At 39.1% G+C, this 26,534-nt stretch overlaps 1 protein-coding gene across 6 annotated transcripts in view; it reads right to left on the bottom strand.

The window, feature by feature from the left end:
- osbpl8 (oxysterol binding protein-like 8) overlaps nt 1–26,534 on the bottom strand; it is an 81,923-nt gene that overhangs the window by 9,574 nt on the left and 45,815 nt on the right. For 4 of the 6 annotated variants that reach the window (XM_048154720.1, XM_048154722.1, XM_048154719.1 and 1 more), the window contains 9 exons: nt 9,880–9,950; nt 8,298–8,378; nt 8,077–8,178; nt 5,990–6,193; nt 4,028–4,112; nt 3,780–3,939; nt 2,610–2,835; nt 2,179–2,363; nt 1,811–1,892 (listed from right to left, as the gene is read on the bottom strand). In XM_048154720.1, the coding sequence (XP_048010677.1) occupies nt 1,811–1,892; nt 2,179–2,363; nt 2,610–2,835; nt 3,780–3,939; nt 4,028–4,112; nt 5,990–6,193; nt 8,077–8,178; nt 8,298–8,378; nt 9,880–9,950 (1,196 nt within the window). Of the gene's footprint in view, nt 1–1,810; nt 1,893–2,178; nt 2,364–2,609; nt 2,836–3,779; nt 3,940–4,027; nt 4,113–5,989; nt 6,194–8,076; nt 8,179–8,297; nt 8,379–9,879; nt 9,951–19,365; nt 19,591–26,534 lie in introns of those variants that run through there. The other 2 variants (XM_048154723.1, XM_048154721.1) reach the window with 2 other exon arrangements.

Raw genomic sequence — 26,534 nt, forward strand, 5'->3', positions numbered from 1 at the left:
GTATCTCTTGCGCACGCGAAGTTATCTCTTGCGCACGCGAAGATATCTCTTGCGCACGCGAAGTTATCTCTTGCGCACGCGAAGGTATCTCTTGAGCACGCGAAAGTATCTCTTGCGCACGCGAAGGTATCTCTTGAGCACGCGAAAGTATCTCTTGCGCACGCGAAGGTATCTCTTGAGCACGCGAAAGTATCTCTTGCGCACGCGAAGTTATCTCTTGCGCACGCGAAGTTATCTCGTGCGCACGCGAAGGTATCTCTTGCGCACGCGAAGTTATCTCTTGCGCACGCGAAGTTATCTCGTGCGCACGCGAAGGTATCTCTTGCGCACGCGAAGGTATCTCTTGCGCACGCGAAAGTATCTCTTGCGCACGCGAAGTTATCTCTTGCGCACGCGAAGGTATCTCTTGCGCACGCGAAAGTATCTCTTGCGCACGCGAAGGTATCTCTTGAGCACGCGAAAGTATCTCTTGCGCACGCGAAGGTATCTCTTGAGCACGCGAAAGTATCTCTTGCGCACGCGAAGTTATCTCGTGCGCACGCGAAGGTATCTCTTGCGCACGCGAAGGTATCTCTTGCGCACGCGAAGGTATCTCTTGCGCACGCGAAGTTATCTCTTGAGCACGCGAAGGTATCTCTTGCGCACGCGAAGTTATCTCTTGCGCACGCGAAGGTATCTCTTGCGCACGCGAAGGTATCTCTTGCGCACGCGAAGTTATCTCTTGAGCACGCGAAGGTATCTCTTGCGCACGCGAAAGTATCTCTTGCGCACGCGAAGTTATCTCTTGCGCACGTGAAGGTATCTCTTGCGCACGCGAAAGTATCTCTTGCGCACGCGAAGGTATCTCTTGAGCACGCGAAAGTATCTCTTGCGCACGCGAAGGTATCTCTTGAGCACGCGAAAGTATCTCTTGCGCACGCGAAGGTATCTTTAATAATTACAGTAATGTATTGCACATTGTTAGTTCATGTTAGATAATACATTAACTAATGTTAACAAATAAAAACCTTATTGTAAAATGTTACCTATTTTTTAAAAAAAAATTTCAACACAAAACGTATGACCACAATAACTTTAAGAAACATTTTTTGTTTGTTTGTTTAGATAAATAGGGGTTTGACCTGTAATGTGATGCAGTTAGACTAGGTTACATTTGATAAATATTATTAAATTGTGAATAAATAAAATACATATCTTTGTCGAAAGAATTCCAGGCGCAGTTCACTCTCAGCCAATAAGATTCCACATAGCATTTTCATGGATCAGTCGTCTCTTCTGATTGGTTTATAACTTTTGACAGCGTTTAATCCAAAAGCAAATTAATTTCTGCAAGAGCACGGAGAGATTCGTGAGCGCACATGTGCAGTTTGAGCGCGCAGGACACGTTTGAGCACGCAGGAAACAGTTTGAGCGTGCACACGCAATATCTGAGCAAGAGGAGAGGCAGTTCATAAGAGAGCACTGTATATTTGAGCGCGCGCGTCCAGATTTGCGCGAGAGCAAAGGAAATCCGCGCGCGAGCGGACAGATTTGCGCGAGAGCAGAGGAAATCTGCGCGCAAGCGGACAGATTTGCGCTCGCGCATTACATTGATATGCTCTCGCGTCACAATAATGTGCTCTCGACAATTGACAGTAAAATAACGCCATACACGCGAAGGTATCTCTTGCGCACGCGAAGGTATCTCTTGCGCACGCGAAGGTATCTCGTGCTCACGAGAAACTCTGTCATTTTTTTATTTTTGCAAAGGTCCCTTTAGGGGCTCCGTAGATTTGAGACACCTGATGGCTGTTAGTGAATCTGTCTTCACCTTTGGCTTCTTGTAGAATCCAGAAATGTACCATTTGACCACCTTCTTCATTCGGTTATAAGCGTTTTCCTCCACCGCCGCTCTGATGATGTAAACAACAGACAATTACTTTAATAAAACAAACTAAAATCTGATTTGATGGCCCTGTGTATTTTTCCATTTTATTTGCTAGTACTTCAATTTAAATGTATTTATTTCAGTTTGTTGCCAAGGCAACATTTCTAATTTTCACTTTAGTTTTTCAACAAACATTTATATATTTTCATTCAGCTTTATTTAAATTCTTTTTATTAGGTTTTTGTTTTATTTGTGAACATCAAGGACCATCTGAATACTCTGAACGTCACTGTGTCTGTGTGTTATCTTACTCCGACAGGAAGTCAGCGTGGTAGTAGTAATCAGACAGTTTGTCGAGGAAGGATCGTGGCTCCAGGATGAAGGTGGGAAGCACGACTTTGGACAGGTCCATGCCGGGCCGGACCTGCTTCAGCAGAGTCCAGATCAGAGATTTATTCTCTTCTGATACCGTCTCTGTCTGAGACTCTTCGCCAGCCTGATAAACACACACACACACACACACACAGACTGAATGAACAGATTGTGTCATTTCCACCACAGACTTACTGCTCATCTCCCCAGCTGTCTGCTGTAAAAATAGACGTCTGTAAATTGTGTTAGCATCTGTGCATCAATAACACTCCACTTGAGCCAAACGACTTGAATAATTCATTATGATAACGTCATCATTTACATGCATAAATGAGGCATTGATTTAACCGGACTTCAATCGCACACGCACCTCTCCAAGCTCTTCGTGGCTCTGCTCAATGTACGGCGTTTCCCGCAGCGTCTCGTTGGGATCCAGGTCGATGTACGAGTCTTCCTGACGCTCTGACGTGTCGCTGTCGCTCTCTTCACTTTTCTCCATCACCTCATTTTCCCACTCCTCCTGCTCCTGCTCATTCTCACGGTCCGACTTATCCGAGTACAGGTCCGGATCCTTAAACTGGTCACTGTCGTTAAACCTGACGGATCACACAAACTCTCAGTTAGTACACAAATGCACTGACTACATCAGTTTTGGTCAGTGTAAGTGTATAGAGTGCAACAGCTCTGTTCTGGAAGTGAAAACTCATTCATTTTCTCCATAGTGAAAATTAGTTTTGACGATAAGTTATAATCCTTTAAAAACAGACCTACAGTTAGCTAAGGAGCTGTTAATCGATTGTATATGCTTTTGTTAAAGCTGTCAGACTGCATTACTTCAACTTATTTTTAAAATAATCATATTTAACAGCTGAATGTGGTGAAAAACTACATGATGCTGTACAGAAAATTCCACCAATCAGAGGGTAGTGATAAGTAAAATGCAACAAGAGTTCTTTAGCCCCGCCTACTCCCACAAAGAACTGCGAATGATGTAATCATGGGAGTAGGCGGAGCTAAAGAGCTCTTTTGTAACACTACATACTACCATTCAAAAGTTTGGGCTCATTTTTTTTTTAAAGAAATTAATACTTTTATTCAGCAAGGATGTGTTAAATTGATAAAAAGTGATACTAAAGACTAATATATTGCTAGAAAAGATTTCTATTTTGAATAAATGCTGTTCTTTTTTACTTTTTTTTCATCAATGAATCCTGACAAAAGTATCACAGGTTATAAAAAATATCAAGCAGCACAACTGTTTATAACACTGATAATAAATCAGCATATTAGAATGATTTCTGAAGGATCATGTGACACTGAAGACTGGAGTAATGATGCTGAAAATTTTGCTTTGCATCACAGAAATAAATTATATTTTAAAGTATATTAAAATAGAAACGTCACGGCACTCTGCCGCTGAACATCCGACATTAAAAATGAATATGCAAGTCCATGAAGTCTCAGTTTTTATCAATGCTGATTAAAATATTAATCTAAAGAGCCTGTCACATGACAGCTCAGTATGTTAATGTGTTCTTACTGAAAGCCCTGCATGTTATGCGCCCGCAACAGACTGTAGAAGTTGATGTGCGACTGCTCTGCGGTCTGCGGCGTCTCCTCTTTGCCTTCTCTGATCATCGTTCTCTTCAGCAAACTCGAGCATTTCAGAGCCAGTTCAAGAGCGTCCATCCAACATCGGCCTGCACAAATCAAGTAAAGTTTTATGAAGATTGATTCCGCAGTAAAATACATTACTCTATTGTAGTCTGGTGTGCGTGTGTGTCTCACCATCAGATTCTGAAGCCGCTCTGAAGATCAGGTGGCTGCTGGGTAACGGCTGTGTGATGGACCCCACGGCTTCTCCTTTGGGACCCTGAGACAAATGTAAACACAACAAACACTTCATCCAACAATCCAAATGACACTTTTTATGCTAATGAAAGAATATATGCAATACTATGATTATTAAAAAGCCTTTTTCGTAGAATTTTCTTTTATATTTATACTTTAAAATATTTAAAGGTCCTGTTTTTCGTGGTTTTTTGAAGCTTTGATTGTGTTTATAGTGTGCAATATAACATGTGTTCATGTTTCGCGTGTAAAAAAACACAGTATTTTTCACATAATTTACTTATCTGTATACCGCTGTTTCCACTGTCATAAAAACGGGCTGATGACTTCCTTGTTCTATGAAGTCCCTCCTTCAGAAATACGTAACGAGTTCTGATTGTGCCAGCGGTTCCTGTGTTGTGATTCGACAGCAGTTTAGCGCATCTTGCCCGGAAAGGTCACGCCTCTTACCATAACGTGGAGATGCACGCGCTCAGTGTTATTGTAAACATGTCTTTAATTTTACCCTATCAATTTGAGCCGGAATCAGACCCGGTGATTGGACTGCGGGATGAAAATAACAGCGTTTCGACGACATGGCGACAAACACACTCTACAAACGCAACTCTTGTGTATTCCTGTGGGCGGAGGTTAGTCAAAAAACTGTTTTAGTGACGTCATTAAAGAAGGAAGTAGAGGGATGTAGTCCAAACTGGCCGTTCGATGTAGGCGACTTCTGTTAAATAAAATATCTCGCTTGGCATTGAACTTTGAGCTTTAAAATTTTACAGATTTTATTTATACTCTAACAACAACATTACACACTAACTAAAGTTTGAAACATGGGATCACGAAGAACGGGACCTTTAATATACACTACCGTTCAGTAGTTTGTATTATGTTTTATTTAGCAAGCCTGTAACCATCTCAATCATAGATAGAAAAGACCATTTACAGCCAATACAGGAAATGTACCATAGGAAATATGTAAAGCTTTTTAACATTTATCGAGGTCGAGCCAAAAACCTAGGACGTGTTCACCAAAGTTGGTTTGCTCAGAATGAGGAGTTCTACCAGTACGACTGTCGTGGGCATGCGTGAAAAATCGCGCGATATACAATCCTTTACGCACGTGAAAAACGCAAAGGTGCCCGATTTCTTTCGAATTACTCACAGGCCCAGCGAGTTTCGTTTCAAACGGCCTCCGTTAACCTTGTCTGATAGCTGCTCAAAATTCATTGGCCGATGTCGAATGTACATGTTTTTCAAGATATGTCAACGTCCTCATGGATGATCATGGAACCTTGGACAAAGACATTGCATGCCAATTTCCAAGTCAATCAGAATAATGGTGAAGTAGGTATAGCCATTTTCATGTGCGTTTCCTGTTATAGCGCCACCAAGTGGCCAGTCTCGGCGTCCTGTGTCATGTGACCACAGAATGAGCTCTTACATAGGTGTGCTGAGTTTGGTGAAAATATCTCATTCCGTTCACAAGTTACAGCCATTTTAGCAAAAGTGGCTCAACCCACTTTGAACGTTTTGGCAGCCCCTCAGGACCGTGAACCGAAATTTAAAAATTTTTTTGATAATAATTGCCAAATAGACTCCAGAGAATCTTGTTGCACTGGTTTCATTCCAAACGGGCCAAAAACCTAGGTTTTTCAAAAAATCCAAAATCCCGGAAAAATTTCGCCAGAACGACTGTGTTTTGCTGTGTGTTTTTAAATATTTTAATATAACTTTTATATATTATTATTTTAATATTAAGATCATTATAGATTTTTTCTTTTATTATGCCTGTAAGACTTCTGTTGGCACTTCAAAGATTAGAGGCATGTCTACCCTTGACATTCAAATGATAATGCAAAACAATGCAAATCCAAAAAGGTTCAGGTTAATCCGAGTTTTCCCACGTACCTTGACGGCCCAGATGGACTGTTCGAGCGGGTGGAAGAGCTTGAAGCAGAAGCCATCCTTCTTCGAGGGTCTCTCGATGAGCTCACAGGCGTTGAGCAGCACGGTACCGACCCACTGGCCGTTCTTATTGGTCTTATAGATCAGCAGGACGCCTGGCTTCAGCACACACCACAGCTTGGTCCAGCTCTTCAGCGTGCCACGGATCTGAGAGAGATAAAACGGGATCATATGAGACTGGAGGTCATTCTAAGGATGTTTTCTCATGTGGTTTGATTACTTGAACCAAATCTAAGATCTATTTAACTTCCCTTTCTCCCTACCCTGCAGGTCTTTTTCCGCATACTAACACATTGGTTTTATCAATGTATGTGTCACTGTGATTATTAAAATCAGCTGTTTACCCCTGCAGCGACGTAAAGACTCAGGAGGAGATGTCAATATGAAAAGTGCTTCTCACTTTTTAATCATGTTTTTGTCCTGTTGGGTTTTTGCTACCAAAACTTAACAGTACAGCACTTGCATCTGTCTGCTGTGGACAAATTACACAAGATTCAATGAAGAATGAGACAATTTTGAGATAATTTATGTATAATTGGACATTAAAACAAGACTATTTACCATCATTTTTGTTTGTATATCTCATCCGGATAAATTGAAAAATCACAATTTTTTTGTTTAAAATAGAGATCACGATTCTGAGTAGACAACTAAACAAAATAACATGTAGTTTATAGAGGTTCTGAAATAAGTTAATTGTTGCAGTCTATTTAAACAGTATTTAATTAATTTGAATAAAAAATTGGTTTGAATGAATGATTCAATGACTCACTCAAAGACTTGTTTCATTATTAGATGAATCATTGTTTTTGAACAAATCAGTTGAATGAATGATTCAGTGATTCACTCAAAGACTTCACTTGTTTCATTACTGGATGAATCAGCATTTTTGAATGAATCTCTTGTAAGGATGATTCAATGACTCGCTCAAAGACTTCACTTGTTTCATTACTGGATGAATCAGCGTTTTTGAATGAATCTCTTGTAAGGATGATTCAATGACTCACTCAAAGACTTCACTTGTTTCATTACTGGATGAATCAGCGTTTTTGAATGAATCTCTTGTAAGAATGATTCAATGACTCGCTCAAAGACTTCACTTGTTTCATTACTGGATGTATCAGCGTTTTTGAATGAATCTCTTGTAAGGATGATTCAATGACTCACTCAAAGACTTCACTTGTTTCATTACTGGATGAATCAGCGTTTTTGAATGAATCTCTTGTAAGGATGATTCAATGACTCACTCAAAGACTTCACTTGTTTCATTACTGGATGTATCAGCATTTTCAAATGAATCTCTTGAATGAATGATTCAATGACTCACTCAAAGACTTCACTCATTTCATTAGGCTTGTTTGAGATGCATTGGCGCTGCGCAGACCGATCGGCGAATGACATCAAAGTACCGCGAGAGCGTTTGGAGAGCATACGACTCCTTATGCTTTTGAATCACTTTCGCGGTACTTTGATGTCATATGCCGATCGGTCTGCGCAGCGCTGATGCATCTCGAACAATCCTATTACTGGATGTATCAGCGTTTTTGAACGAATCTCTTTAATGAATGATTCAATGACAAATACATAGGCCTATTTAATAGTCACTTGTCGCCATCTACTGGTGTAATGATGTAATTGATACAACCGTTATCTGAAGCATCAAGTTACTTTCAAAAGGTGGTTTGCTCTATTTTGATCGCTGCTGTAGACATCAGTGTTTATATCTGAACTATAAACTTTTATTCCAGTACTTCTGTGATAATTTGAATGATTGTTACACAGAAATAATGATACTGTGAGGTTGAAAAGACCTGCTTTCAAAGCCGTTTTATTCCTACATGACAACGGCTCTCTGGATCAGCGGCAGAATCGTTTTCATTTAGGAATAAGATCACATGGGTGTTTGAATCAAGATTGCGATCTTTTAACGATTATTCGTGCGGTTCTACCACAGACACTCATTCATTCGGTGCAACAAAACCTCCAGTGTGAAAATGACCTATAAGAATAAACACATTTTAATGACACACCTTAAGCCAGTCGGCCATGACGATGACAGACGGATCAGTGATGGTGCTGAGCAGTTCTTTAGTGGCACGTTTCTTCTCTTCCCTGTAGTTCTTCTTTTGTACCTGAACAAACATCACAAACAGTCAATTATCCGTCATTAGTAATCATAATGTATAAACATAATTATATGCAAGAAAAAACACAGTTAAACTCTATATGTCATTAATGAGCATTGCTGTACCTTGAGTGACTCTTTCTTCGTAAGTTTGTTTCCAGATGCCGATACGTCCTTGTCTGAGCCATTATAAAGCTTGGTTTCCGACTGTGAAACCAACACAGGCGTTAGTAACTTGTGCGGCATGCTGTACATCCTAATATTTACTGAGCTGTGCTTAAGCTTGGCCTGAATTAACATGTCATATTCATTATACATACAAACATATAATTAAAAAAACTTAAACCATAAAAAAAAAAATAAAAAAAAAATTCATTGCTTAAAATATAATAATCATTACATGAAAACAATTACATGTAAATAAAAAACTTGTTTTATTTCAGCTAGTTGCCAAGGCAACATTTCTCCATTTTGTTTAGTTTTAAATTGAAGTATTAAAATAACTATAAATAAGCTAAAACTAAAAAACTATATGGACATTTAAAAAAATAATAATAAAAATTACCAAAATGACAAAAAAAATCACGACTTTTTTTGTTTAAAATTAAGATCACAATTCTGAACAGACAACTAAACAAAATAAATATAAAAAAATTTAAAATAATTATTTTGTGATAAAACAGTTTGAATGAATGATTCAATGACTCACTCATAAAGACTGAATGAATCAGCGTTTTTGAACGAATCTCTTGAATTAACAATTTAATGACAAATAGATTTGTTTTAACTGTCGAATGTCGCCACCTACTGGTGTAACGATGTAACTGATACAATCTTTATTTGACGCATCAAGTTACTTTCATAAGGTGAAACATTGTCATTTAATAATAAGATCGCATTATAAAAATGTAAAATATAATTTAAAATGTAAACAAAAATGTAAATTCTCCATGATACTGAAATAACTGCTACACACATATATTATATTATATTATATTATATTATATTATATTATATTATATTATATTATACAGATAAAGTGGTGACAGGTGGTGTTTCACAGATAAACATTCTTGTTTAATGTTTCCTGGAAAGTCATTTACTCAGTTCAAAACTTAATTTCGGACCCTGGTGACGGGTATAGATCCGTCTTTTAATTTCACACTGAAGCTTTTCAAAGTAGATTAGGTGAAACATCTTTATGTGAACAGTGGTTAATTATCCCTTTGAAAGCGTCTGAAAGATCTTTACTAATTCAACACAGCACTCTCACGCTCTTTGGCACTACCATCCGGCTCTCCGGTTTGACGAGATCTGTGACTGGGAATTTATTTGGGATTGTGATTGCATCTATTAATGGTCTGTCTGAATGTGGCGGCACGTCTACGCCATCCAAAACCTCACGCAAACCGGCTCTGACGCAACTGTGACAGACAGTCTGAGATTTGGCATTTATGTGTGGTCAAGTAACCGGTCTTATCTGCTACGATGCATTTGATCATATTACCGAGTGTGGGATGTTAACGACATCTTCTCTAGGGTTATTTCTGATGCGCTGCTAATCAATGCACGCCCCCCTGCCAACCTGTCACCTCCGAGATGCTCTTGACTATGTATAATTAATAAACAAGCGCTGGAAATTGCTAGAGGAACAGCCGACCCACACATCGATCCGATTCCAGCCCCAGAAGATCATGGGCTTGTTTACCTTGCTCTTGGATATGGAGTGTGAGGAGTCTTCTTTCAGAGGCAGGATTTCATCTTTGCCACGATCAAAACCTGCAAAAAAAAACAGACACTGTTATTCAACTCGACCAGCCAGGCTGATATTTAGCCATTTAGATTACTAGAGATATAAAAATATATCAAATAAAAACATATAAATGCTTAGCAAAGTCTTTGTTCTAGTTTTTTTTCCCCCCTTTCTTTCCTGAACCTGTGTAAATGCACACAAATACACATGTAGGATTCTCATGGTACCAACAACAGTGATATTTCACTCGATACCACCAAAAAGTCTAATGATTAACTTGAGATGCTAATAAACAATTACAGCAGTTTATACTTTTCTAAAAAAAGTGTTACTTTCAGAGATATTTTTCATCAACACTGGTCGAAAAACCTGTATTGATCAATGTTAAATGTCCACTAATGTATAAAATCTGATCCCAGACCTGCACTTAGAGGCTTCATCTTTCAGTTAGAGCAAAATATGAGATTATTTCAGTCCCACGACCCTGAGAAAATAGCTTAGTGACGGCTGTGTCAACACGTCTGAGTGCCGTGAGTTACAGATTCACAACAGCTGGAGGAAAATAAACATAAACACACACACACACACACACACACACACACACACACACACACACACACACACACACACACACACACACACACACACACACACACACACACACAAATTGGGTTTCAATGTTTAATAAGGACTTTCCATAGACAATGAAATTCATACACTCTTAAAAAAAAAAAAAAAAAAAAAAATGCTGGGTTATCAACAAACCAAGTTGTGTTAAATATGGGCAAACCCAGCAATTGGGTTAAATATTTGATCAGCCTGCTGGGTAGTTTTATTTAACTCAACTATTGTTTAAAATTTACTATATGTCTGGCTGAAAATGAACCCAAAATAGGTTAGAAATTAAAAATCAGACACAAAATGACCATTTATTAATAAGTAGTAATTTAATACATCCTTATTTAATTATTATTTATTAATAAATGTTAATTCCCAATGTATTTTGTGTTCATTTTAAGCAAGCAATACAGTAATTTTTAAACAATAGTTGAGTTAAATAAAACTACCCAGCAGGTTGGGCAAACATGTAACCCAATCACTGGGTTTCCCCTTTTTTAACCCAACTTGTGTTGTTTTTAACCCAGCATTTTTTAGAGTGTACTGTACACACTGTATATTCAATCCCCAAACCTTAAACACAACCCTCACCATTTTTAATGATTTTTTTTGTGTGTTTTGATGGTGATGGCCATGTCCCAAATCTAAGGCCCTGAGGAAAGAATAACACTTCATTATAAGCAAAAAATCTTTCATTAGATAAGGCCGAGGACGATCTGTCAATGTCACTCTGTCAAGACTAGTTAGTTTCTTAGGCATGAATAGCACAACTGTCAATTTAAATAACATCTCTACTTGACAGAGTCATTGTCTTGGCTTTGTTAGCCGGGAGTGGAATAAAAAAAAAGTTTAATTCATGATTGAAGACCTCATAAAAAAAAACATAATAAATACAGTTCTCGGTCCAATGCTGACATATTGTCTATCGACATGGTAAGACTAGGCAGGACACATTGAAAACCTTTTTTAAAGAGCTATTTATTATTTAAAGACATTCTCAGTCCAAAGAGCACTTTTACTGGGGAAAAAAATTGTGTATACGTCTCTGCAGAGGACGACAACTGTAATATTTTTGGTGCGTTTTCCTCTGAAGAGAAAGACTAAATGCATATACACTAAAAAAAAATAAAATAAAACAAAATTAGAAAATACCATTACAGTCATTCCAATTTAAAATTTTACATTTAACTCTTTGTAATTATTTGTTTTAGCATTTTCTGAGAGAAAATTGTTCCAAAGTGAATCTTACATTAATTTATTTTCAGTGTATCTGCTGAATAGTTAATTTCATCAACTTTTAGCAGTACTTTATCATATAGATTATCTCAAAGCAACAACTTAAGACATTTCAGCCCACTTTAATCACAGAGACACAACAGCAGACAAATCTTTCCTGCTATAAGAGACACATAAGAGGCTTTATTAAAGAAAACTTGTGCTATTTACTGACAGAACAGGACCATTATCAAGGTGCTCCAACATCTGCATCCAAATAAACAGAGAGCAAAGATGTTTATTGGATCAACCGAACCGCGATGGATGTAAATAATGAACCACTGATCGGGGTAAACGGGTCTATTGTCTCCCATCTCTCCCCCTTAAGCCGGGCCAAGCATTGTGTTCATCTCAGAAAACACATCACTCCAAGAGCTCTTCAACATGTTAATCATACGCAGAAAAATCCACACGTCCTCAACCTGATGAGAGCATCAACATAACTCATCTATTAGCATATTATTTACCCATTCTGCTGCTGCATAAATCTGCATTAACCACGCTTTTCATTTAACAGTTTTACTTCACAATCTGACTGGACCTGGAAAAACTCTCTCGACAAGACGTCACTTCCTGATCCTGTTCCCCTGCCATCTTTTCCTGTCTTCTCTCTGCTATCCTACTGATTAAAGTGGGCAGAAGTACATTGGGAATAATGGAGGTCTAAAGACGAGCAGCTCTCAGATCAGACGTAATAGTTCGTCATGTGCTTTAATATGCTGATGGGACAGCTGGGAACTTGAGTGTTGAATACGACATGTGATGCATGAGATTATCTGCTCTCGTTGTGGGTGGTTAGATTCACACACACACACACACACACACACACACGCACACGCACACACACACACACACACACACACACACACACACAGAGTTCATCAATGAGCTTCAATCTCTGATATCTAGTCTGACCTCAAGTCTGTCCTTAAAAACATCAACAATAAGCATATGTGACCTTAAAATTAATCTGTGCTATCAGTTTAGATAAAACTCAATTTACATTGCATTTAAATGCAGAAATTGCACACAGAATGGAAGTCTAGAAAGAGAGCGACCAAAATTGTTTTTGACAACCAAAACAGATTATTTGTATGTGATCTTATAAAAGATATGCAGAACCGAATAATAATTAGCTTTATTTTGGCTTTCTGACACAATAAAAAAGACATATGTATATGTAGCCGAAAAACCACATCTCATTTTCTCCTACAACTTCAAAATCATCCGACATCATTGTTTTACCTTTTTTTTTTTGTTTTACGAAGGCTTTTTGACTTAGTCTTTTCACAATCTTTTTGTAACACTGGGGGCCCTATTTTAACGATCTGAAACGCAAGTGTCAAAGCGCTAAGCGCAAGTAACTTTGTGGGCGGGTCTCGGCGCTGTTGCTATTTTCCCGGCGGGATAAATGGCTCTTGCGCCCGGCGCAAATCTAAAATGGGTTGGTCTGAAGTAGCTTCATTATTCATAGGTGTGGTTTGGGCGTAACGTGAAATAAACCAATCAGAGTGTCATCTCCCATTCCCTTTCAGAGCGAGATGCGCTCGCGCCATGGCGGATTGCTATTTACATGGCGTACACGCGATGAGTCAGTTAATATATATGTGTGTGTGTGTATTGGCACGATTGTTCAATTAATTAGCCAATTTCGTTCATCATTATAAGTAGTAATAGGCTGAATTGAAAATAGGTAGCCTAATTCTAATACACGCAATGACTATTCATCATTACATTTTTATATTTATGTACACAATAATATTCTTTTACACTGTAATCCTTTTGTTTTTAATATTTGGCATGTTTGTGTGATGCGCATCCCTGTGTGTAATAAGCAAAGTCAACGCGCACTGTGGACGCGCCCAGAGGCACAGTTTCTACCAACGCGCTCTAACAAAAAAATATTGCGCCATTGACTTTAGACCAGGTTTGAGTTGGTCTATGGCGCAGTCTATTTTCAGCTCCTTAAAATAGCAATGCGCGGGCAATGCGCCTGAACACACCTCCTTTTTTGCGCTGAACCGCCCAGGGAGCGCAAGTTCATTCACTAGTTTAGCGACGTGCTTCTGTGGAGGGAAAAGCGCGCTTTGCGCGGGTGCAAAATAGGGATGACACATGCGTCGGTGTACAAAGTCAATTGCGCTGGGTGCAAGATAGGGCCCTGGGTCGGAACTTCCTCCTACATCACGCGTGACATTTCCAACGTGATTACGTAATGCTTGGCGCATTGCAGAGCAGTGCAAGATGAGCATTTGTGGTTAAAAAGTATATACATTTTATTTTTTTTAGAAAATGACCGATCGTTTCACTAGATAAGCCCCTTATTCCTCGTCTGGGATCTGCACTGAAACTGACATTTGGACCTTCAACCCGTTGGTCCCCATTGAAGTCCACTATATGGATAAAAATCCTGGAATGTTTTCCTCAAAAACCTTAATTTCTTTTCGACTGAAGAAAGAAAGACATAAACATCTTGGATGACATTTTAGGAAATTTTAATTCTGAAGTGAACTAATCCTTTAAACCAGGAGTGCAGAAAGCATTTTAACATTCCCAGAGTCTGAGTTGAGTTTATCTGTAAATGTTTTCTGTGACAACACAGACATTTACCGCTGGGCTACAGGAACACAGCAAGATGACAGCTCACTCCACGAGGTGGGAGAGGAGACATCTGTGTGTGTTTTTGTTTAATAAGCCGTGACGCTGTGTGAGTAATAATCCACATATAAAGCAGGAGCTCACAGACAGCTCTGATCATTAGCCAGAACTGAGACAGAGAGAGAGGGAGCTAGCTGGGACTGGAATGGATATACATAGAAAATAAATAAACTAAATATTGCCGTGAACAGAAAACCACTGATAGATTCTTGTCTGAGAGCGCTGCAGGTTTACCTGCTTATCAAACATTCAACACATGTGCCTACAAGACAGACAGATGTGCAGAGAGTCCAGACAAAAACAAAACCTGCACAACATCACTGCAAAAAACACAGTCACTGCTGTCGGCTAAACAACTCTTATATTTGAGTAATGCTCACCTGAAGCTTGAACCCTAAAGTTTATTGTTTTTTAACTTCAGTTAGTGTGTAATGTTGCTGTTTGAGCATAAACAACATCTGCAAAGTTACGACGCTCAAAAGTTCAATGCAAAAGGAGATATTTTCTTTAACAGAAATCACTTTTTAAGGACAGCAACAAATGGCTGGTAGGGACTACGAGCTTCTTCCCGGGCTGGTTACATCACAAACCCCAAAATATACATAAACCCCGCCCCCGAGAACATGCAACAAAGGGGGTGAGGCCATGTTGGGCTGCTTTAGAGAAGAGAAAATGTTGTCGTGCCGTCATTTTACACCGGACTGACATCCAGTTTCATTCAGCTTTGTTGTTGTTGAGAAACCGAAGTGCGAGCGGTTTTCTGGAAAGGGGGCCGGGAGCAGCAGATCATTTGCATTTAAAGGGGGACACACAAAAATATTGCTCACACCCAAATAGGGGCAAATCTGACGTTCTTTGATGATCTGTGGGGTATTTTGAGCTGAAAATTAACAGACACATTCTGGAGACACTTATATTACATCTTGTGAAAGGGGCATAATAGGTCCCCATTAATGGTTTTGCAGGTCTTCATCAGTATGTTTACTTGGGTATTTGTGTTTCTCTGCGGTGAGACAGTGACGTGGCTGAAATTTCCACACTCCTGCAATGTCCTTGACTATGGCAAACCAGCAGCGGAGGGTGTAATTCCACCCCGGTCACCCTCACGGAGGCTCAGTCCATCTGAAGGGCAGAGAGCATCGTCTAGAAACAGAGACAAACTATTCCGTATAACACTTAATACGACAACACCAGGCTCCTGCAGCATGATGACAAATGGAGTGTTATTGCGAGTCATCCGGTCAGCACACAGGTGTCAAGACGGAGAAACGCACCTGTGTTTTTGTGCACGGAATCTATTAATAGTCACACATCTGTGCTAATCCGCAACCTCATACAGTAAAGTGCAGATGACCCTTGGAGTGGGATTCGTTTTGGTGCGGAGCGGTGGGCTGAAAAATTAATCTGTGGGATAATAAAGCTCAACTTGTTCCGGTAGTAAAAAATATAATTCAAAATCATTTTTGGTGACAAAATAAAGACAAACCAAGTACTCTAAGATTTAGCAATGACATATGCTTCTGTCAACTTAATTTACCGTCATTAAAAATAAGGGTTATGTAGGCTAGGAAAAGGTGAACATGACATCAAAATAGTTTCTTAAAAACATATTATTCAAATTAAAAAAATTAAAAATAACCTTTCATTAACATATAATCACTTGCTCCACCTCTAAAACTACTTTCCTTGTCAGCTGATGTCACCAAGGACACTTTACAACATCTAATCAAATCCTGATGGATAAACATTAAGCATTGCTCTTTCTGAAAAACATTACTAAAGTAAAATGGGTGTAGTTTTAGCGCAAGACTTATTTATTTATTTATTTAAAAAAAAAAAAAAAACTATATTTAGGCCTAAATTTAAGATTAATGCATTCAAAGTGCATATAAAATTTTCATCTTTTTGGATTAAACAGTTTTAACATAAAATAATAAACTTAATGTGATGCATATTTGTCAGTCATACATACATGAAACAGGTATAGATTTTGTGCTTAAATCATGGCATAGCATAATTTATTAACTTTAGTTTGCATTCATTTCATTTTATTATCAAAATGCATTTATTTAAATAGCTTAGAATCAGCATAAATCTGTTCATTATGAAAACAATTACATTTATTCAGTTAAAAAATATATGAATAAAAAAATATGGTTACCTGTGGAACATGCAATATATAACAGGAAGAGCTCTATAGGACAGGAAGAGCTAAATAAACTTAATCGCTGCATCTAAACCAACAACTTGTTTGTTAGATCCAATACCAACTAAACTACTGAAAGAGTTGTAACCTGTAGCAGAAGAGTCTCTTCTCAATATTATTAACTCGTCTTTATCTCTAGGTCACGTCCCAAGACTGTTCAAGCTGGCAGTTATTAAGCCTCTCATTAAGAAACCACAATTAGATCCAATTGAATTAGCAAATTACAGACCCATTTCAAATCTTCCATTTATGACTGAAATACTAGAAAAAGTTGTGTCGGCTCAATTGTGCTCCTTCTTGCAAAAAAAAAAAAAAAGACATTTATAAAATAAAATTAAGGTCAGGTTTCAGGCCTTATCATAGCACAGAAACTGCGCTCTTTAATACTACAAATTACTTACTTTTAGCTTCTGACCAAGGCTGTACCTCAATACTGGTGTTATTTGATCTTAGTGCTGTGTTCGACACTAAAGATCATAAAATACTCTTAGATGGACTAAAAAATTGGAAATTACATTGGTATTCAGGGACAGGCATTAAGGTGGTCTGACGGTCACTATTTTGTCTTTTTAAACAGGGAAAAATCTATGATAACGTCAGTAAATTATGGAGTGCCTCAAGGATCTGTGTTAGGCCCTCTGCTATTTTCAATATATATGCTGCCACTTGGTAATATTATAAGAAAACATGGAGTTAGTTTCCACTGCTATGCCGATGATACTCAGTTATATATTTCAACACGACCAGATGAAGTCTTCAAATTATCCAAGCTGGCAGGCTGATAAATATGCATCACATTGGGTTTATTTAAACTGATTAATCCAACTAGATGGAAATTTTACATGCAATTCAAACACATATATCTTAATTTAGGCCTAATTATTTTTTGCGTGCAGTAGTGATGTTTCAAACACAATAAAAACACAAAAACCCAGACAAATTCGACTGTTTGATTACAAATCCTTATGGGATGAGAAGTTCATTCATTCTGCAAACAAGTTTTACTTTGAAGGAAATGTTGCGATTCATTTCTGAGCCAGCCAGTTTTATGGAGAAAATTGATAAATACATAAAAAAATACTCAGCCACCACAGAGCTCTGCAATTTTATCCACTATAATGACACATCAAGCCAGATTTGAGTGATTCAGTATTAAATCAAAGCCATTACGCTTTAAGCGAACTCTGCTGATATTCACACAGGTGAACATGATGCGCATACAAGATTTGTACAAATCCAATACACTCTGGGTCCATTAGCTAATCTCTGCTCAATGGACTCCATTAAAACGCTAAAAAAAAGGATAACGATAATGAAAATGCTGGGTAAGCGTACAGATGTGAGTATTAAAATAAAAACGCCATCTCTGAAGCAAGCTAAACTAAGACTAGCATCTGCCAGCATCGGGTACATCCAGAGCACAGCGAGCAGTCTGTGTGCATGAATAAGAGCATTTAATGCACCCTTCTCTTCTTAAAGTCATAATCATGAGGGATAAATGGAGCGGAGGCCGCACTGACACGAGCCAGATTCACTATGAGAGCTGAAACTACTCAATAGCTGCGGCAGAAACATCTGCGTCCTGCTGAACAGCTCAATCTACTGACCTTGAGTAGACGACAAAGCAAAAACAGTCCTTATTTATGCTATTCCAACCCTAATGCGTAGTTTCTGAGAACTACGGTTGGCAACTGAGAACTGGTTCTTATTCAGAACCAGTTCGGCTTTAAAAAACAAACAAAAAACAAACAAACAGTGGAACCGAATGATTTGGTTCTTGGACATTATTCTCCAGTCAATGTAGACAGAATGCAGTAGTAAAATACTATAAATAAAGAAAAATCTCACATCTATCAGTGAGTCGAATTCAGACTGGTTAAATTGGAAGTCCTTCACTGAAACTGGAAATAAACAGAACCATTGCGGAGTCAAATTACTTAATTATGAGACTTAAATCAGTACAATTAATTAAAATTATTACAATAAATTATTGAAATATAATATTAATATTATTATAAAAATATCAATTATAGATATTAATTTTAATTTTTTAAATAATTTTATTAATAATATAATAAAATTATTAATAGAAAAAAACTTTATTAAACCAAAAATGTTTACCTGTTTTTGTTTAGTATATTTTTGCGAACATATTTAAGATTAATTCTAAATTATATATATATTTATTATATAAACATCTTCATTATTCTTTCAATGATTAAAGAATAATTTATCCTAATTTACTCAACAATATATTAAACAAAACCAGTAAAAAATAATGATAACATTTTTGTTTGGTAATTGTTGAATGCATAGTTAGGATAAATTCGTCTGTAATTATTAAAATAAGAGTAAAGATGTCAAGTGGAACCCAAATCGTTATGATTCCGATCCCTAGTATTGACTACTGAAAAATGTTAATTAAAAAGCAGGAAGTGCTACTGAAGGTTGAGAGAGACATGGTGCGCACTCAGTTAATAGATGCACTTTTAGTTTGGAGAGCAGTCAAGAGTCAAACGGCAAGCTACCAAAACTAAAACTTAATAGACTGCGGCTACACTCATCGTTAGCAACTGTAACTCATCCTGGCACAAACGCAGAGGAACGTGATCAAAACTACCTGCAAAACAAATATAACATACAAAAGTTTGCTGATTCACACCAGGATGTTGAGATGGACCCACCTGGCAAACAGACGGAAAGCTCGTTGTACCCCCCAAACGAGGCATTGCGTATGAGTTTGCGTCCATCGGGATGGGGCGGGCGGCCCGAGATGGTTCCTCCACAGGTGGAGAACCGGCGGCGGCCCAGAATCCCTTCTTGCTTCATCATGAGGGCGGGCGTAGGGCGGCCTGAGAGGCTGCTGCGGTAATTCGGCAGTCACCACAAACACACGTACACACGCTCAGACATACTCCTCTGCTGCTAGTACTACAGCTGACCAACTGCGCTCTGACAATTCACTCAGGCTCTCTCGCCGTTACTCACTGCAGCCCGCCCTCCCTCCCTCTCGCTCGCTCTAGAGCGTCTGTGTGTGAGAGTGAGAGAGAGAAAGAGCGGCGTCTCAGGTTCTTGGACGGCACTGACAGTGGAGAAAAAAGCTTAGAGCTGATACGTCACTAGACACCTGCACCTCTTACTTTTTAATTTTCAGTTTCATTCTGACCTGACTTCATGATGTATGTGGTGAATCTGACAAAATCATGGATGGATTTTTTATTTTATATATTTCAGGGCTGTCACTAACGACTATTTTGGCAATCGAGTAATCAGTCAATTGTTTTGACGATTAATCGAGTAATCGGTTATGTTTTTGTGGTAATAAAAATAGACCTAAGCAAACGATAGCCTTTAAAATGGCTTTAAGTCCCCTTGTGGTGAAAATCAAGTTTTTTATGTTGTTTATATGCCCTATTTCACAAGATGTAATACAAGTCTCTGGTGTCTCAAGAATGTGTGTGAAGTTTCAGCTCAAAATACCCCACAGATCATTTATTATAGCTTGTTAAATTTGCCCCTATTTGGGTGTGAGCAAAAACACATCGTTTTTGTGTGTGTCCCTTTAAATGTAAATGAGTTGCTGCTCCCGGCCGACTTTCCAAAAGAGGGCGGAGCTTTAACAGCTCATGCTTCGGTTGCTCAAAGCTGGAGAATCTCACGCAGCCAAAATGAGGATTGTCAGTAACGGTGTTCAGCCTTATATTGTTCAAACCGGAGTCGACACTGATGAAGAGACTCAGGAAGAAGTTACAACTTTTAGACGTTTCTGAATGGTTAGTGGATAAATTTATGTAGTTGCTGTGGAGTTGATTCGACTCATCGACTAGCATGTGCAGTCATATTCATCTTTTGTGTTGAATTGACCCTCGTTTGTGAAGCAGTCCGGCGTAAAATGACAACATGTCAAGAACACTCTACTAATACAACTCTTCCTCTTCTCTAAAGAAGCCCAACATGGCCTCGCCCCCTTTTTGGCATTTTCCCGGGGGCAGGGTTTATGTAAATTTTGGGGTTTGTGATGTCACTAACCCAGGAAGAAGCTCATTGTAGTCATTGCAGTTTGAAATTGCTGGTGTTTCTGATGTCATAAACTACCTTGTAACCAATCACGTCCATGTGTGGGTGGGCTTTAGCATATCATTAACTATTCTGCGAAGCAGGGGGGTCTCAAGAGAACAGGTTATCCCAGTATATTTTTCTGTTGATATGAGTACATTTAGCAATATAGCGGTCATATTAATTACTGCTATGTGTCCGACGTTGTAAAAAGTAACTCCAGTGTAAAGCGTTTACCTCAGTAAGTTGACCGTGTGGATCTCTGAGCTCGTGCGAGTGAGTGGAGGCGGAGCTAATTAGCATATTCATAGATCCGCATATATTAAATGAAGCAAGGGTGTAGAGTTACATTCAAGCTATTTTAAGGTATACATTTTTACAGGAAAAAAACATTTAAATATGTAATTTTGGTGATCAAATATAAGTTTTAAGGGATAAAGTTATTGACTACAGGGGGACTTTTTCTTAAAACATAATAAGGTTTTGTCAGATTCACCATTTCTGAATTATTGCATGTTTCTATATTTTTGTGACTATATCTGATTTTCTTTCAGATATCCTGCAATGCAGCTCGTTCAGATAGAATGCTTTATGAAGGATACTGTAGCTGAATATCTAAAACACATATACACCTCCTTCTCAAACAGTCTCTGCTGATGTTGCTGGTGAAAACAGAATCAAGCCATCTGCCTTTAACATCTCCAGATGGAGAAACACAGCCAACCTGATCGCACTATTAACTGTTAAATCTGACACAGTGAATATACAGCCGCATGACGATCCATCTTTCACGAGACTCAAATATGACAAATGGTGACCAGGTTTACAGTGTATTAAAACAACGTTACAGAGCCAAATCAAACTTACAATAGTCTTACAATGCTAACTTTTCCAATCAAGAAGCACTGACTTCAAGAAACAGATAATAAGAAACATTGCACGGTGAAATTTAATACTTGGAGCTCAGTGCTTTTCAAATCACTAAAACCTAAGCTTACATGAGCAAGCACCACTAATTAAATACACATAAGCATAATGATCAAAATCTACATAATCCAGTCAAAGATGCATGTAAATCGGAGTACAAGGAATAAGTTTGAATCCCTGAACCTATCTATGACGATAGTATGCAGTAGGAGTAAGAAAAACAGCACTAATAAGCTGCCCTAAACAATCCTAGTCACACTAGGATCCAAAGGGGAAAGTGATTTTCTTCAAGTCAATTGAGAAGCTGTTTGTTTGGAGTGAAATGTCAACAAGAAACTCACAGGAGGAGGCTGTACAGACTGCTGGGACTTCAAGTGAAGCTCTGCCTGTTTCTTGGAACAGCTTGTGTAAGTTTAGCCTGTTTTTGGTCAATAAACTGGAGAAGAGCTCCAGATGAATCAAACTAAAGGATAAAGTAGTTCAAGAGGATTTTAAACACTCCAGATTCATCGTTTCTCTATCCAATCAGAATTCTCACTGGGCGAATCCTAACCAATCAGAGCATTCCTCCCAGAGTCTGCTGATGTCACTTTGAAGTTGCTAGGCAACAGCCTCACCAAAAAGAACCAGGAGCACCGAACGGATGAGACAGCAGGATGGCTGTGAATGATGCCCTAATTAACACAACTAATTATGATTCTCTGGTGGATGTATAATTCAAAGCCTATTGCTCATTTTCTTGTGCTGCATGGAAGTTATGCTTAATTTGCGCAGCATTTAACAACCCAAGACCTCGATTAAAATAGCCCACAATTAGACCGATCTCTCTATCTCTCTCGCTCTGTCTCTCTATCTATCTATCTGACCATCCATCGATTCATCTGACCATCCATCCATTCGACCATCTATCCATCCATCCAACCATCCATCCATCCATCCATCCATCCATCCATCCATCATTCTATTGTTCGTTCCATTCATCCATCCATCCGACCATCTATCCATCCATCCATCTGACAATCCATCCATCTGACCATCCATCTATCTGACCATTTATTTATTTATCCATCCATCCATCCATCCATCCATCCGTCCGTCCATCCGTCCGACCATCCATCCATCCACCCATCCGTCCGTCCATCCATCCATCCATCCATCCATCCGTCCGTCCGTCCATCCGTCCGACCATCCATCCGTCCATTCGTCCATCCATCTATCCATCCAACCATCCGTCCGACCATCCATCCATCCGCCCATCCATCCGTCCGTCCATCCATCTATCATTCTATTGTTCGTTCCATTCATCCATCCGACCATCTATCCATCCATCCATCTGACAATCCATCCATCTGACCATTTATTTATCCATCCATCCATCCGTCCAACCATCCGTCATCCATCCATCCATCCATCCATCCACCCATCCGTCCATCCATCCATCTGTCCGTCCGACCATCCATCCGTCCATTCGTCCATCCATCTATCCATCTGACCATTTATCCATCCATCCATCCATCCATCCATCCATCCAACCATCCGTCCGTCTGACCATCCATCCATCCATCCATCCATCCATCCATCCATCCATCCACCCATCCATCCGACCATCTATCTATCCATCTATCTGACCATCAATAATTTACTTTCTGTCTATCTATCAATAATTTACCCTCTGTCTGTCTGTCTGTCTGTCTGTCTATCAGATTCAGGTCGGAATAATTTGGCTGTTTAATTGTTTACTGCACTCTAGCCATTTGGTCTTGTGCCCATCAGGAGAGTCTTTATGGGCTGATTGTGTCTCTGAATTAAGTGATACGAGAGCTGAGCCAATGGCTAATTTCAGCAGGTATCTCTGCTGGTAATCCGTAAAGCTCCCGAGCACAATCAAACATGGTAGGCGATGTTCCTTTAGCCAAAGATGGGTGGAAACACCCATGCCTGCTTTAGCTCTGAGCCTTAAGCTGTATGCTGATGACGGCATATCTCTGGAGACATTCCTCTGGGGACAGGACTCTGTTTATCCACTGCGGAGGGGGATGTCAGACCATCTGACCCACACACATACAAACTATGTGGAAAAACACCTGAGGTAAACAGCATGTTAATCTTTTCCATAAAAAGCCACCTGATGTCTGCTTTGTACTCAAGTGCAGACTGTTCCTTTAAATCTTAAACTGTTTGGCTTCATTCATGGAGCTCAAATCATTTACTCAGTAGTGTGTTATTCGTGCTTCATCTCCTACAACAGTGCGTAAGAGAGTGTTTGTAGTAACCTGAGCAGGTGTGAGCATCCCTCATGTGAAACTGATCTCCGCAAGAAAAACAGTTATGGTTTGAACTGTTTCCCATTCAACTAAATGAGTAATTCAGCGGGTTAAACTGAATTAGTGTAGTATCATCAGCAGAGCAGTTAATGATTCAGACCACTGTACTAGTCACAAAGATGATTCAGAGAATCCAGTGGCATAGCCAGAATTTTATTTTTGGGGGGGTCCCATCTTAAAATGTGGGGGGGGCACAATATATATATAAGCAGTGAGTGATTTTCTTTTCTTTTTGTTGTTAGATGAACAGAGGACAAAGACAGCAGTAGGTTTATTAGGCTGCTGTGACTTTAAGAGCTGCACGTATCCAACAGACTGTTACACGCATGTTTTCATTTCAACTGTTTACGTTCACTTAAGACATAACCGACTATGTTTAACAAGGATACTTGCAATTTTGACAATTTTGTGTGAATTTGTCCATTCAACCCTGAGAAGACATGAAAGAGAACTCGATTTAATAGGCTATTCGCGCACTGTCTGAGAGGCAGCTATCATGTGATTACTGTACCTCCTTCCTGTAATAATGCAAGGAACCACTCGTTATACATAAATCATGTAACAGTTCATGTTTGTACTTCCACATACGATTTAGTTTTAATCCAAATGACGCATGTGTGCTAAGTGAGCGATCAGCAATCAAGAGCATGCAACAGAAGTGCGCGCTGTCTCACTTTACCATCAGTTAAAGGATTAGTTCTCTTCAGAATTTAAATTTCCTGATAATTTACTCACTCCCATGTCATTCAAGATGTTCATGTCTTTCTTCCGTCTAAATGAAATTAAGGTTTTGAGGAAAACATTCCAGAATTTTTCTCCATATAGTGGACTTCAACGGTTATCAATGGGTTGAAGGTCCAAATTGTAGTTTTAAAGCCCCGGGTATACTTCATTTTCCGCGCCCGGACGCGTCACGCGCGCAGTCACGCGGATGACTGCGTTCGTCACATGCGCAGTACAGCTTTTTTCTATGTTCTACCAGACATCGGAGAGCAGCACTGAGTCGTGTCATCAACGTGACATTCACTGGGCATGATCGGAGAAGAAAAGAAGTGCATCCTTTCCCATATTTTACTTATCCCCCTCCATGAATTTGCCGCCCTAAACACGTCTTTGTACTCTTTAAACATGAATTGTACAAATGTGGTTACTTTCTAATCTCTTCGCACAAACGCTCGTCAAGTTCGCTGTCCATTGTCGTGTTTTTCTCTTTTCAAGCGTGTTGTTTTTAAAACGGTCTTTTCACACTCTTCTTTGACGGCTGAACACCGTGCTCAATACTGTGCGTATTGCCACCTAGTGGACTCTTCTATACTGCTTGCGCATGCGCTGTTGCACGCGGACTGTCCGCGCGGTCTCGAAATTTGACCTGCACGCGGCCAGGGTGTGCGGCCGGCCGCGAGCCCTCCGCATGACGAAGTATACCCGGGGCTTAATGCAGCTTCAAAGAGCTCTACACGATCCCAGCGAAGGAATAAGGGACTTATCTAACAAAACGATTAGTCATTTTCTTTATAAAAAAAAAAAAAATGATACACTATTTAACCACAAATGCTCGTCTTGCACTGCTCTACGATGCGCCACGCATTACGTAATCATGTTGGAAAGGTCACTCGTGATGTAAGCGGAAGTACTTCAAACTTCCAACTTCAAAATCATCCGACATCATTGTTTTACCTTTTTTTTTTGTAAAGGGTGTTTGACTTAGTCTTTGCATGTTCGCTTTGTAGACACTGGATCGATTCTTCCGCCTACATGACGAGTGACCTTTCCAACATGATTACGTAATGCGTGGCGCATCGCAGAGCAGTGCAAGATGAGCATTTGTGGTTAAAAAGTATATAATTTTTATTTATTTTTTTAGAAAATGACAATGTTTCACTAGATAAGACTCTTAGTCCTCGGCTGGGATCGTGTAGAGCCCTTTGAAGCTGCACTGAAACTGACATTTGGATCTTCAACCGTTGGTCCCCATTGAAGTCCACTATATGGAGAAAAATCCTGGAATGTTTTTTTCCCTCAAAAACCTTAATTTCTTTTCGACTGAAGAAAGAAAGACATGAACATCTTGGATGACATGGGGGTGAGTAAATTATCAGGAAATTTTAATTCTGAAGTGAACTAATCCTTTAACATTAGTAATATGCTCTTTATTTTACTTTCTTTGCTATTGCCATATCCCAACGAATTACAAACGTTCCAGCGATATCTGTGAAAAAGTAATGTGTGCTCTACAAGCTCACACGTCTATGCCGCTGTGCGCTTAATCCATTTTTTTTTTTTATTTTAAGCAATCAGATATCTGGGGGTATATCAGATATATCAGCCAACAAGTGCACAGCATATATGTGAACTCCTTCAATATTGTTTAAAAAGCATCCCAAGGATGCACCTCATGACGTTGGTTGAACCCAGACAAAGAAGCTCAAATATCGGACTCCAAGTGAGTGATAAAATAAGCAAAAGGCACCAAATACGATGCTTTTCCGACCTTGTGAATGACTAAAGGTGCTAAAGTCTTCTGCTTTGGAAGCCACTAGAAGCCT

This window comes from Megalobrama amblycephala, linkage group LG14 (genome assembly GCF_018812025.1).
Source record: "Megalobrama amblycephala isolate DHTTF-2021 linkage group LG14, ASM1881202v1, whole genome shotgun sequence".
NCBI classification, from domain to species: Eukaryota; Metazoa; Chordata; class Actinopteri; order Cypriniformes; family Xenocyprididae; genus Megalobrama; species Megalobrama amblycephala.